At 35.6% G+C, this 13359-nt stretch overlaps 1 protein-coding gene across 3 annotated transcripts in view; it reads left to right on the top strand.

The window, feature by feature from the left end:
* The window catches only part of LOC150103013 (DNA-dependent protein kinase catalytic subunit-like), an 847149-nt gene that overhangs the window by 94359 nt on the left and 739431 nt on the right, over positions 1 to 13359 (top strand). For all 3 annotated transcript variants that reach the window (XM_090397444.1, XM_090397443.1, XM_090397442.1), the window contains exon 9: positions 6768 to 6946. In XM_090397444.1, the coding sequence (XP_090253570.1) occupies positions 6768 to 6946 (179 nt within the window). The remainder of the gene's footprint in view (positions 1 to 6767; positions 6947 to 13359) is intronic.

Genomic DNA, 13359 nt, shown 5'->3' with positions numbered 1-13359 from the left:
TCATATAAGTACTTCTAGTGTCTCAAAACAGTTTATTTTCTCAGTTTATTATCAGCAACATGCAAGAGTTTGCTATGCGTGCCATTTAAGTGAAGGTGGTGGCAAGAAAGCCCACTGACAGCAAAGCACTTCATGGCTCACCAGCACAGTGCACGTGAACACCGATCAAACTAACATTGATGCAGAGTTACAGACTAGACATCACTGACAATAATAATAATAATAATAACATGATTCCTGCTGCCATTGATTGCATACTTGCCATGCAAAGATAGATAAATCAGCACACAAATTGCTCATCGACCTCAACTAGCCTTTCTATTGCTCATTGCCTTCCTTCAGTAAAGCAGCTCCTGAACTTGAAAAAATACATCAACAGCTTCTATTAGCATCTGAACACTGGAAGCCAAACTTAAACTGATTGATCATCAGTGCGACAACATAAATGTACCCTTCCCTAATGACACTAACAAACCATGTGACCTCATCAGATCAATGGTATATGACTCATTCGAGACTGAAAATGAAAATTTCAATGAAATCACTCAACTTTCACATGGAAATAGGAAAATATATAAAGGATGATACCATTAGTAGGAGAATACAACTTTGATCTTGGAAAAATTGTCAGGTTGCTAGCATTTCAGACCAACGAATAAAAGAAAGGACGGATTGAGCTTCCCGTGCCTTGTGAAAATGACCTGTAACACGCTGATGAGCACATCAAATTTAATATTGGTAAAACAAACAGTTCAAAGGCATTTCTCCTTAGTGTGCATAACAGTTCCAGCTAGCCTTATGTCAGGGAGAACAAGGATGTCAACTATCAAAACAACTAGAAGAAAAATGGCAATGGCAGTGATGGTTGGATTATTGATTACAAAAAAGGCAAGGTAGCGCAGAAATCAAATGATACTGTTAGCCACTGTAGAGACCCACAGAGCCTTCCAAATTTACTTCACATGTAGTCTCAACTTTGACTTCAGTGGTATTCATTAGCATCTCCAGACTGCAAAGTCTAAGCTACTTTTCCTGGCAGAAACAAAATCTCATCTCCTTTCCCCCTATCACAACTAATCTCAGCTTTACCAGTTACGCACTCTTAGACTCCTTTCAACTCAAGGATGACATCTCTGCATATGTTCACTCCTTTCTTATATCTGGCACCATATGTCAGAGAAAATTACTACTATCATCCAATCTAGAATTGTCTGTCTTTGACCTTCTTTGGCTGAAAATCTCCCTACCCCCATCAGTAAAATTCATTTGTTGTCCCTATCACTCTTTGAATGCTACTGAACTCTGAATACTACCACTACTACCACTCTACTACCACTCTGAACTCTTTAGCTTTCTCTCCTTAAACATTGACTTTTAACTCATAACTTTGCAAACAGAAAATTTATCTTCCTAGAATATTTTAATATTCACAAAATCATCTGGCCCTCATCTTCCAGTAGCACAGACTAAGCAGGCTGAGATGCTGAAACATTTGCTATCACCAGAGACCTTACATAAATTTTTCATGCCTTCCAGAATAGCAGGTAACTCTAACCAAACATTCTACATCACCAGTGATCTTTCAAGCATGTGAATGGTGTATGTACTCTAAGTAATTCACACTTAAGTCAAGTGCTTATCTTCTTCCTCACTTGTTGAACAATGCTTATGCAGCTATTCTCAATCAAGAGTAGTCTGGCACTAAAACAATGCATGGAATGACCTCCCATTCCCATGAAAACAATAGTCCATGGTTGGACTATTGTTTTCATCCTTCCAACTTAAACCTATGCACTGATCATATCACCATAGTAATCCATACCTGTCATGGAAATGTATATTCTCAACACTACTCTCTTAGTATCCCCTATCTAAGTCTTGGTATCCAAAAGGTTTTTCAAGGCTATACAAGTGAAAAATCAGGCATGACACTATAACAACTCGTATCTTCCTGAAACAGTTGCAAGAAAACTATCACTGCTTCCAAAACAAACTGTGCAAAAAGCAAGAAACTCGTATCTTATCCAAGTTTTTTTCACACTTGGTTAGACTATAATAAATTTAATTTAATCCTTTATCCAAGTGTAAGCAAACATAGTTTGCACCTGAAGTATGTTTATGACTGAGGCAGAGGAAGGGCCATAGTGGCCCTTCCCCTAATGCATAGCATTATACATGCCTGCAAGGAAATGCGCTTTGCCTTATGAGAGATACTAAGACAAGTGATGAGAGCTTAGTCCACTTTTACTACGAGTTACCTCAGTGGTAAAAGTGGACTGAGTTTGCCAAAGTTTGCACCTGAAGATACTTCAGGTGCAAACTTTGTTTGCTTACACTTGGATAAAGGATTAAACTAAATTTATTATAGTCTAACCGAGTGGGGAAAAAAACTTCCAAGATAATTCTCTCTGTTCTAAATAAATTCATTCCTCCTCTTTCCCTTCTAAGATCACATAATTTGCTAATATATTGTGAAAACTATTTCAGCTGTTTCTCTGAGATATCACACAAGATTTTCTCCTCATTAAAAAAGAGTGCTCATGATGATATCTTTGAAAAAAAAAGGCTGAGTATACAAAAAGTATAAAAGTCATTCTTGTTATGTAACAACATAGTAGGATATACGTAAATCCCTGTTATCTTCCTAACTTTCAGATAAGTTAGCTTAGCTGCATCAATGAAAGAATTTTTGGAATTATGTAGTAGAGATGATTTTAGCCAAACATTGAAACATTTCCTTAATCCTTTATCCAAGTGCAAGCAAACAAAGTTAGTGCCTGAAGTATCTTATGCCTTATGTGATTATGAAGAGCTCAGGAGACAGCTTGCAGGTTTAGCATGGAATGGGGAGTTAGCTGGAAAAGAGATCAATGCAGCTTTCGTTTAGATCAATGTTCTAAATAAATTCATTCCTCCTCTTTCCCTTCTAAGATCACACAATTTGCTAATATATTGTGAAAACTATTTCAGCTGTTTCTCTGAGATATCACACAAGATTTTCTCCTCATTAAAAAAGAGTGCTCATGATGATATCTTTGTAAAAAAAAAGGTATCATCATGAGCACTCTTCATAATCACATAAGGCATAAGATACTTCTCTGAAGTATCTTATGCCTTGTGTGATTATGAAGAGCTCAGGAGACAGCTTGCAGGTTTAGCATGGAATGGGGAGTTAGCTGGAAAAGAGATCAATGCAGCTTGGGAGATTTTCAAAACTATCAAGTAGGTGCAATGTCTAAATGTATTCCAAGGGTGAGATGGTTAAATAAGGTAGGTGTGAAATGGATGAATAAAGAGATTAAGCATGCAGTTTAGAGAAAAAGAGCATTATGGAGGCAGCATAAGAGAAGTGGAAATAACCAAGCAGTTCATAAAGGTCTTTCAATCTTGTGAATGTGACTTCATGGAGAGATTGAGAGCAGTTGATGATGGGGAAGAGAGACTGACTGTAAGTGAGCAAGAGGTGTATGGGAGAGTTGAGCAAACTAGATGTAAATAAGGCTATGGGACTTGATAATATATCACCACGTATTCTGAAGGAATGTGCCAGGGAGTTGACGCCGGACTTGACATATTTTTTTAACACGAGTCTTGCACTCGGTCAAGTTCCTAAGGAGTGGAAGGAGGGCAAGATTGTGTCACTTCATAAAGGAGGTAGAACTCAAGCATCAAACTATAGGCCTATCTGTGTTGTAGTTAAGTTGTTGGAGAAGCTTGTGAGAACTAGGATCCAGAATTGGGTTGACAACAACGGTATTATCTTTGATGGACAGCATGGATTTGCTAAAGGGAGGTCATGTTTTAGTAATCTACTTACTTATTACAATAAGGTGACTGCTTCCATGGACAGAGGAGAAGGATGCACACTAATATACTTAGATTTTGCAAAGGCTTTTGATAGATTACTGCATGATATGTTGATAGTCAAACTGGAGTGGATGGGGTTGGATATTAGATTGGTGCATTGGATTAGAGACTGGCTATCTGAGAGGTATCAACAAGTTGTGTATGGAGGGAGTGATATCTAGGAAAAAGAAAGTCACTAGTGATGTGCCTCAGGGGTCTGTTTTATGGCCGTTACTGTTTAACTTGTATATTAATGATATTGGTGAAAATTTGGATGGAGATATTTAGTTGTTTGCAGATGATGCAAAGGTGGAACGAACCATGAAAAGTAGAGAGGATATTGTGGCCTTACAAGAAGACTTGAATAAATTGAGTGACTGGGCATGGGATTGGGGATATGAGTTCAATATTGCAAAATGTAAGGTTTTAAATTTTGGAAAACCAAATGTGGGATGCAGAATTTATGCTTGGTGAGGATATATTGTCAGAGGTGGAGGAAATAAGAGATCTGGGGGTGATAGTGGATAAGGATCTGAAATTTAGGGGACACATAGCCAAACTTGTGAAGACAACACAAAGGCTTTCGGGAATGATGCGAAGGACACTGACTTGTTGAAGTAGCGAGATTCTTGTTCCATTGTATAAGGCTTTGATTGGGCCACACATGGACTATTGTGCCCAGATTTGGTCACCTGGTTTTCAGAAGTATGAAGAGATGGTGGAGAGGTCTTTCAATCTTTAGTTCATACTCTGACGGAGCAGTTAATTCTATCTCTTTATCTGTGCTATCTTTCATCCCACAAGATCAAAAGTTTATCTGTGTTGCATGATGAAAACCTTATGTCTGTACAAGACCAACTTTCTCGCCATAATTTCACCAAGATTGCAACCAAAGTTTTTCCCCCAACCAGATGACATAACCATGATTGAACTGCAGAGCCATATTGCTGCAGATTATTTAGAGTGAGTAGGGGGAAATAATATCACAAGCCAGCAAATTATTTGTACTCTTTTTACATCGACACTTATCAGAGATGTATCTGTATATTTTTCAGTCTATTCACTGCATTTGTGATGAAAACATGGGAAAAGAGTTTAGGTAACCATTGGAAGTAATCCAGTTAACTATTTTAGGATCTTTCTTGAAACATATATAGAATTTATTATACACATGCTTTTTCTTGCTTTCTTTGAGAATTCAGTTTCTGCATTTAAAATTTACATGACTATCAGATAAGAATTATGGCAAGAAAGTTGATCTTGCACAGACATAAGAAGGTTTTCATCATGCAACAGAGATAAACCTTTGATCTCGTGGGATGAAAGATAGCAGAGATAAGATAGAATTAACTGCTCTGCCAGAGTATCAACTGAAGTTTCCATTAACCAATTACTTGGCTGATAGGCCACTTAGAAAATTAGAGAAATCATTAGAAAAATGGTTTTTCAACTAGTATATGAACAAATGATGAATGAACATATTTTAGAAAAACACAAACTTCTAACAAATGATTATGTATTGTTCAAGATTTGCAGTAATTATTTAATTAGTTTTGAATTTTTTTTTTATCTCCTTGAAAGGAAGGTTTTTTAATTTTTTTATAAATGGTTTCATTTTACATCCATTTTACTTCATTAATATTGCCTGAACTCATCATATTTATGGCTTATTATTGTAAACAAATAGTTTGCTCCAAAGCAATTTAGTGTATTATGATCTTGACAATTTTTGTTTGCTTTCTCACCTCAGAAACTGGTAAAGACTTAATTCTTTGGGTATAGTCATTTAAACTTAATTTTAAAGAAGAAAATATTTTACGAGGTGCATCCAGAAAGTAAGGTCTGTTCAGAATTTACTGCCAAATAAGATATGGGAGAGGATTCATGCATGCGTGGTAGCATAGAGTTACTCATTAGCTAGTTGTTTACCATTTTACTTGTGTTCTGTTATCGCATGCTGTATTCTATGCATAATTTATAATGGGTGCTGTGATAGAAAAAAAATCCTCCAGTTGCAAGGTTCATGGTGTAATATGGTGTTTGTTCGTGGAAAACAATAGTGCTGCAGAAATTGACCAATGATTATATAAGGTGTACGATCCTAATGTAATGAGTGGTAGTCAAGTTAGGCAGTGATATTGTTTGTTTAAAGAAGAGCACATCAGTGTTCACAGTGAAGATTGCAGCAGATGGCCAAGTGTGGTGACAGATGATTTGATGGTAAGAGGGAACAATGGCCATCATTTTTTTGACTGATTATGCCTGCCTAATTTTTTTTTTATTTTATTTTATTTTTTATTTTTTAGATGATGAATAGCACCATATGAGAAAAAAGTTCATCTCCTTCATTTTCATAATTCTCCAAAAATGTTTGACCTGATTCCACACATTGCTCTTGATGTGCATTGGTCAGCATATTTGGCACACAATTTCTTATACCCCAGCTTTTCTCTCATAATTTCTTGAATGACTGAGCATGAAACTTCTAAGAATTCAAAAGAAAGTACTGTAATTGCCAAACGACGATTCTCACGAATTTTCATGTTCACTCTTTCCATCAAATTGTCTGTTACTGCACTTGGCTGGCCACTGTGCTCTTCATCATGAACATTATTGCACTCTTCTTTAAACAAACGACACTGTTGCTTAATCTTACTGTCACTCATTATATGTTAGGCCTGTAAACCTTACACTATCATCAGTGAATTTCTTCAGCACTATTATTTTCCACCAATAACTGGCAGGATTTTTTATCACAGCACTCATTATTAATTATTCGTAGAAGACAATAAATGATATGGAACGAAATAAAATGGTCAACAGCTAGCTATTTGGCAATAAATTCAGAATGATCTTACTTTTTGGATGTGCCGTATATCTTCATTATTTTAATTTGAATGAAAATATGTTTAATTTTATAGAGTTCAGATCCAGCACTTGAATCCCAACTGAACACAAAAATAGGTGCATTTGATTTAATGGAATTGTTGTATCTTTGTTTACCAAAAGAACAATTGTCCACACCAGAATCAGTAATTAATTCAGCCTTCTGCTCCGGGCATCCTCAAAGTGGAAAAGAACTCACCACTGAAGCAACAAAGTATATACTTATTTTATTTTTTAAGATTGTGAAGAAAGTGTGAAAGCAGTATTTAAGATGAATTTAATATTGTATTTTATTTAAATTTGATGATAATGTGGTGACAATTTAATGATAGCCTATTCCATTCTGTTTATTGTTATGAAATTTGATATCACTATTGCTCCATTATCAAAGAATAATGGGTTATTTTTGTTAATTTTAAAATTCTTTTACATAACTTGTATGTATGTTCAGTCTAACTTTTAAGAGCAGTAGTAGAGGTAGTTCTGTACATGTCCTTTTTCCCCCCCTGAAAGTTTTTAAAAATTATTTTTCCTACACATGCATCTATTATAATGTAGATGGTCTTTTAGAAATTAAAAAAGCTTAAACTTATTTTGTAGCTAAACTGGTTTTTATATTCAGTAAAGTTTTTAGCCAAAAGGATAAAACATAATCAAGAACTACATTGTTCTGTTCTTGAAAAAATAAAAATAAATTAAAAATAAATAAATAAAATAGCTTTCTGAGAACAATCAAAAAGTTTCTATTTTTTTAAAGTTAACTTTTAAGAAGTGCCTCTGTAGCGCAATTGGAAGAACGATGGTACATTGCCCCTTCAATTGGAAAAGGCCTAATTTCGATTCTCGTCATGACGGGAGGAATCTTTATATGGACTTTTTCAATCGAAGGTGAGTTAGCTGATCTGATACGGAGATAGCAGGGTTTTTTCTCTTGCATACAGACAAATCAGCCCTTCAGAACACACGCAATTTACAGACAAAAAATACTAACTGTGGTGGTGGGCAGTAGATGACACCAATGTTGTTAATTGGTAGTGGAGGTTCGGTGTAGTAGTGGAGATGGAGAGTTGTACATTGGGTGTCCTCCCGTGATGAGTCTTTGGACTCCTTGGAGGTGTCACGAATAATAATAAAATAATAATAATAATAACTTGTGAAATATGTTAAAGCTGAAAGGCTGAAAATAACATTACTGGTTTCTCTAAATGTTAGATGATCTTCATAATTTCTTTGTAATATGTGTCATATTAATGTAATTCTTCTTCTTCTTATAATTATTATTACAGTTAATGATCACTCTAACAAACTCTGCTATAGTGAAATGGTGCATTATAACAAACTACAGGAAAGTCCCTTAGAATTACTGCCATTTTAAGTTAACTATTTCAAAAAATGAACGTTTAAAAGCTGACTTGTTATCTTTATTTTCTAGCAAATGTCATCACAGTACACACCTGAAAATTTCATTTGCTGAACACAGGTTCATATTGCTTAGAACAACACTAACATGAATTATCTGCATTAATAATACATATAAAAGGAGGTCAGCCATTCTTTAGAAAGGGAGGTTCTGCTTGACTACTTTAAAAAAATAAATAAAAAAATAGTCACCTCAAAATATAGCCATCAGAAGTAATGCTGTGGAAAGTATCATATAGAATTTACTTGTTATAATACAACTATGAAAGAAAAAAGGCAAAATAAATCCTCCCCCTCCCCCCATCTTGTACAACTTTCATATTTTGCATTGCATTATTTCAATGCTAAAAATTGTCATACTTCAGTTTTTGCCATTTGTATTGTCAGAAGCTAAATCAAATTCGAGAATCATCTTTAAAGATATCAATGAAAACAACAAAATTTTGCCTGCTATAGCAAAATGAGAGTTGGGGAGGGGGAATCAGAATAAACTAGCATGCAGTTGCATATAAAATTTTGATCTCTACAGTTTTACAATGTGTACTGCTGCTTGGTTTCATACTGGAAAGTGGTGGGGAGGTCTCCTAATCAGAAAAGATTCTAAACCAATAGCACATTAGTACTGTAGGTAGTTTTTTTTTCCTGGATTTTTCACCCTACTTCTGGCTTCCAGGTAAGTGGGGTGGTGGTCTTATGCTGAGCAATGAAATTGATCTATCTCCCACCTAAAGAAATTCACAAACTATGTATATGCCTATGGCAGGAGTTGAACTTGCAGCCTGTTGATTGGAGAGTAGAGAAGTTAAACTTGCCAGCTTTTGCTAATAAATATCCATTATCATAGTCTGTGTAATCTTCTACTGAAGATTGCTCAAGAGTAAACAGTAGCTTGAGGTAAGTAAATAAATGGTGGGAAATCACACACTGACAAGGCTTAGCCAGATCCATACATAGAGCACACAAAAGTACATGAATAAGCACAAATTCAAATAGTAATGAGGGAATTATAGAAAAAACTAAAATATTATGAAATTATAAAAATAAAAAGCCAGAATTAACTTCTAAGTTTTGAAATGTTATTTTATCATAAATTAGTGATTAGTGCTGCCTGTTTGAGATCTTTATAATGAAATAAATGCGTAGTGTGTGCATTTAAAATCTAAAACAACTCAAAAACTTTGTCAGTCAGGTAACTTTGTAATTGGTTACCTCCATTCACACATAGGGGGGGGGGGGGCAAAAGTGATGTATAGCTAGTATAAGCCTACTTCATGTGACCATAAAACAGTACAGAGTTCTGATCCCGTATACAATATTTCTGGTATCTCTGAAGAATCCTTAAAATATAATCTAGTGTCTACATTTATTCCCATTTAACAGACATTTAACAAGCTCTGATCTTCTAAAGATAAATGATCTCATCTTTTACTACCGTGCATCTACCAAATTCCTTGTGGGGGGAGGCAAGAACACCAGTTGTTACATTGTTATAAGAAATCTGAGAAATCTGGCTTAGCAAAACATGAATTGATACTGACTGCAATATCTGTTGGCTCTGAAACAAGTTTAATCCATTGATGACACCACTAGTTTAAAAATTTTATTTAACAAAATTGCTGAAGCCCTGCTGCATCAACTGAACTTGAATTGGAATGACTTCATCTTCTTACTGAAGATATGGAAAAGTCTTATTTTGATCAGATATGATCGATAAAATATTTTTTAATTCTTTTATTTATTTTTAATTAATTTAATTAATTTATTAATTAATTTTTTATTTAAATAATCTAACACATCTAATATCAACCACTTGCATTGTTCTATTTACACCACCACACTGCTCTCATTGTTATAAATAATCCACTGATCATGTTCTACCATGTATTTTATTTGGTATCATGGTATCATTACCATGATACCATGTATCACTTGGTGGAACGGCAGGAGGGAGCGATGACAAGGGGCCATCCATGGAAGTTATGAAAGGAGGCTGTGTGCAAGAGGGTGATGAGTGGTTTCTTTGCATGGAGGGTGGTTGAACCTTGGAATGCATTGCCTGAGAGAGTGGTTGGAGTTAACGGGTTCAAGGAGTGGTATGATAGACTTTGTATTTCCTAAAAAAGGACCTCCCGCGATGAGTCTTTTGACTCCATGGAGACCTGGATAATAATAATAATAATAATGCATTTCACTAGCCTATATAATACTGATGATGACCTATAATTTTCAAGTTGCAATATCTGGCCATTAAAGTTTAATACTTAGTTCATTGTTATCCTTTGTTTCATGTTATATTAGTATACATAGAGCACATCTGTCAAACAAAGAGGGAAAAAAGTGATAATAAGCCTCTTAATCGGCAGAATTGAGTCATTCAGGGAACAGGTGGAGAGAGACCTAATAACGGACAGCTGGCATAAGTTGATTTATCTTACGAGTAAAACTGAAATTAAAGAAATTCAGTTTAATCAGGGAATGTTGCAGACTTGCACTGGATTTATTTAGAAGTATAACATCATCTGCATAAAGCAAAGAGCTAAGATTAACATCACCAATTTTGATATCAGATTTAATATCACTTTTCATCAAACCATCTTCCTGGTACGTACCTCCTTCCAGTTTAACTCCTGACCTACAGCTTAAATAGAGACTATGCATTGCTTGATATAATGTCCAATTTACACCATATAACTGCAGTGTTTTGAAGAGATTTTATCTTGGTACCTTGTCATATGCCTTTTCAGATCATCAAAACTTAAATACAAATCCTGGTTATATTTCCACAATTTCTCAACTATTTGTCTTGAAGTGAAAATCTGATTTGGGATATCAACCTTTCAGTAGTTTAAATGTTTCAATCATATCAGCTCTACTTCTTCTATCTACCAAAGTCTGATTCTGCATGTCCTCAGTCTACCAGTCTGCATTCTGCATGTCCCCAGATACCTAACATTGTACAGTCCGATATCACTCATTCCAGGGTTAATTTATCCCCTTCAAATCCTGACAACTAAATTTGAGCAGAGGAATCCAGATGTGGTCTCATCAGGATTCTATGATGAGACCACATCTGCTTTATACTATGAAACTAACTCTTCTATTTCTGCTGGTAAGTGTCTTTCTCACTATTGCAGCAATCCACTGTGTTACCTTCACCACTTTTGCGATATGTCCCCTAAACTTGAAGTTTTTATCAATCCTTACCCCAAATTCCCTTGCTGTCCCATTTCCTCTAGTACAGTTTCTCCAACAGAGTATTTAGCCTCCCATAGATGTTATCTCAAACTCCAAGCCTTTACATTAACTGACACCCCATATCCCTATGTCCATCTGTCCAGCTTATTCAAATACTCTTGAAAGGCTACGACATTTGCACTATTACTAATAATCCTTCCCAACTTCACATCTGCAAACAACTGAATATCTCCCTTCATTCCAAAGGTTTATGCAATACAAGGTCCCAATACTGAGCCCCCCCCCCCCCCCCCCCCCCGAGGGACCTGTTTGTAACTTCTACTACCTTGATACCACTCTCTTATACTCTGATATCTATCAAACAGCATCTTCAATCCAATTTACTAATTTGATATCTAATCCTATGTGATGTAACTTAAATATCAATTTATCATATGTCACTCTGTCAAGTTCCTTTGTAAAATTAAAAAAAAAAAGGCAGTATATGCCTTTCCCTCATCAACTGCTCTTGTTACTTTATTATAAAAGGCAATTAGATTACTAAAACAAGAGTGCCCCTTAGCAAATCCATGTTTTCACCTTCACAGTTGATATTATTCTCATCTGACCAATTCTGTATACAATCTGTCACTAATATTTCCGATGTCTCCACAACTACTGAAAAAATACAAACTCGTCTATAGTTTGACACTTCCGTTCTACCACCATCCTTATGCACTTCTTGGCACCCTTTCCATTGCCACACTCCAATTAAAATGCCAGATCAACAGAGCTGTCAGTTCTTTAGCACATTCCTTCAAAACATGTGAAGAAATCCCATTCTTTATTGATATCCAGAGTATTCACTATTTGAAACCAACTCTTCTCTTATACTTGTAAATCTCAAACTCTTCCTATCCCTTTAGTATTAAAACCTGTTTCTCCAGGATGAAATATTCCAATAATATTCTATTCTCTGCATTCCCTGGCCTATAACAGCATCCAATCAGATTCAAAATCACAAAGATTCAAAATCTGTGCATGCACCATCAACTTCTACATTTTGCAGACACATTAACAGCACTCCCCCCCCCTCCTCTTTTCACTTCTCTATCCTTCCAGAAAATTATATATCCTAATTCTATTCCTGACATCACACCTCCTCAGACAACCAAATTTCACTTATTCCAATTACTTTTGGGCATACCGTCTCAATCACTATCACAAACTCAGCTCTCTTGTTTTGAATACTCCTTGCATTTGTGTATAAATATAGTAATCGCTGTGTGTTTGAGGCCATCCTACCAGCACCAACATTCTCTATTCTAGCTGCTATGCTACGCCTCTCTCTTCGGTTTGACCACTCCTGTTTCCCTGATCCTGATTGTGATTTCCATTCTTACCTATCTCATCCTCACCTTTTTTGCATTCCATCACCTTTTGTTGCTACAACCACATCTTCAACCTCATATCCATCTTCCTCCTGCTGTACAGTCTGTTGATTTGTGCTATCCTGTTCCACAGGTAGACTCTGATCATTTGTTACATTAACTTCTTGACTCTGTACCTTCTCAGAAAACAATAGACTTTCTAAATCCCCAATACCAAACCCATTCAAATGTAATCCATTGTGTTTATACCATTTGAGCTTCCCTTCAAATTCACTCCACAAATTTACAAATTGAATCCCCCTTTGCCTCACACAACTCAGTCATCTTACTATTCATTATCTCTGTTCTCCTTCTCAGTTCACTGTTATCATATCTGGGCAACATGTCTATGACTTTCCCAACAATACTATTCATCTTTACCTGCTGCAACAACTTCTTCAAGTTTCAATTAACATTTTCTTCTCCCCAACTAAGTCATTTGTGGCCATGACTACCACTAATTTTGATGTCCGGTAATTTCTTTTCTACAAAGTATCTTTTCTGCAAATTTCAACAACAACAACACCACTGAAGGACACTTGTATCCAAACTGAAAAGAATGCAGCACAATTAGCAACAAAAGCCACACTATACACTGATTAAA

The sequence above is a fragment of the Typopeltis vanoorti genome, chromosome 9, assembly GCF_054136105.1.
Source record: "Typopeltis vanoorti isolate ZY-2024b chromosome 9, IOZ_Tvanoo_1.0, whole genome shotgun sequence".
NCBI lineage: Eukaryota > Metazoa > Arthropoda > Arachnida > Uropygi > Thelyphonidae > Typopeltis > Typopeltis vanoorti.
The sequence above is the reverse complement of the archived record's forward strand: the minus strand, read 5'-3'. Positions and strand labels throughout refer to the sequence as shown.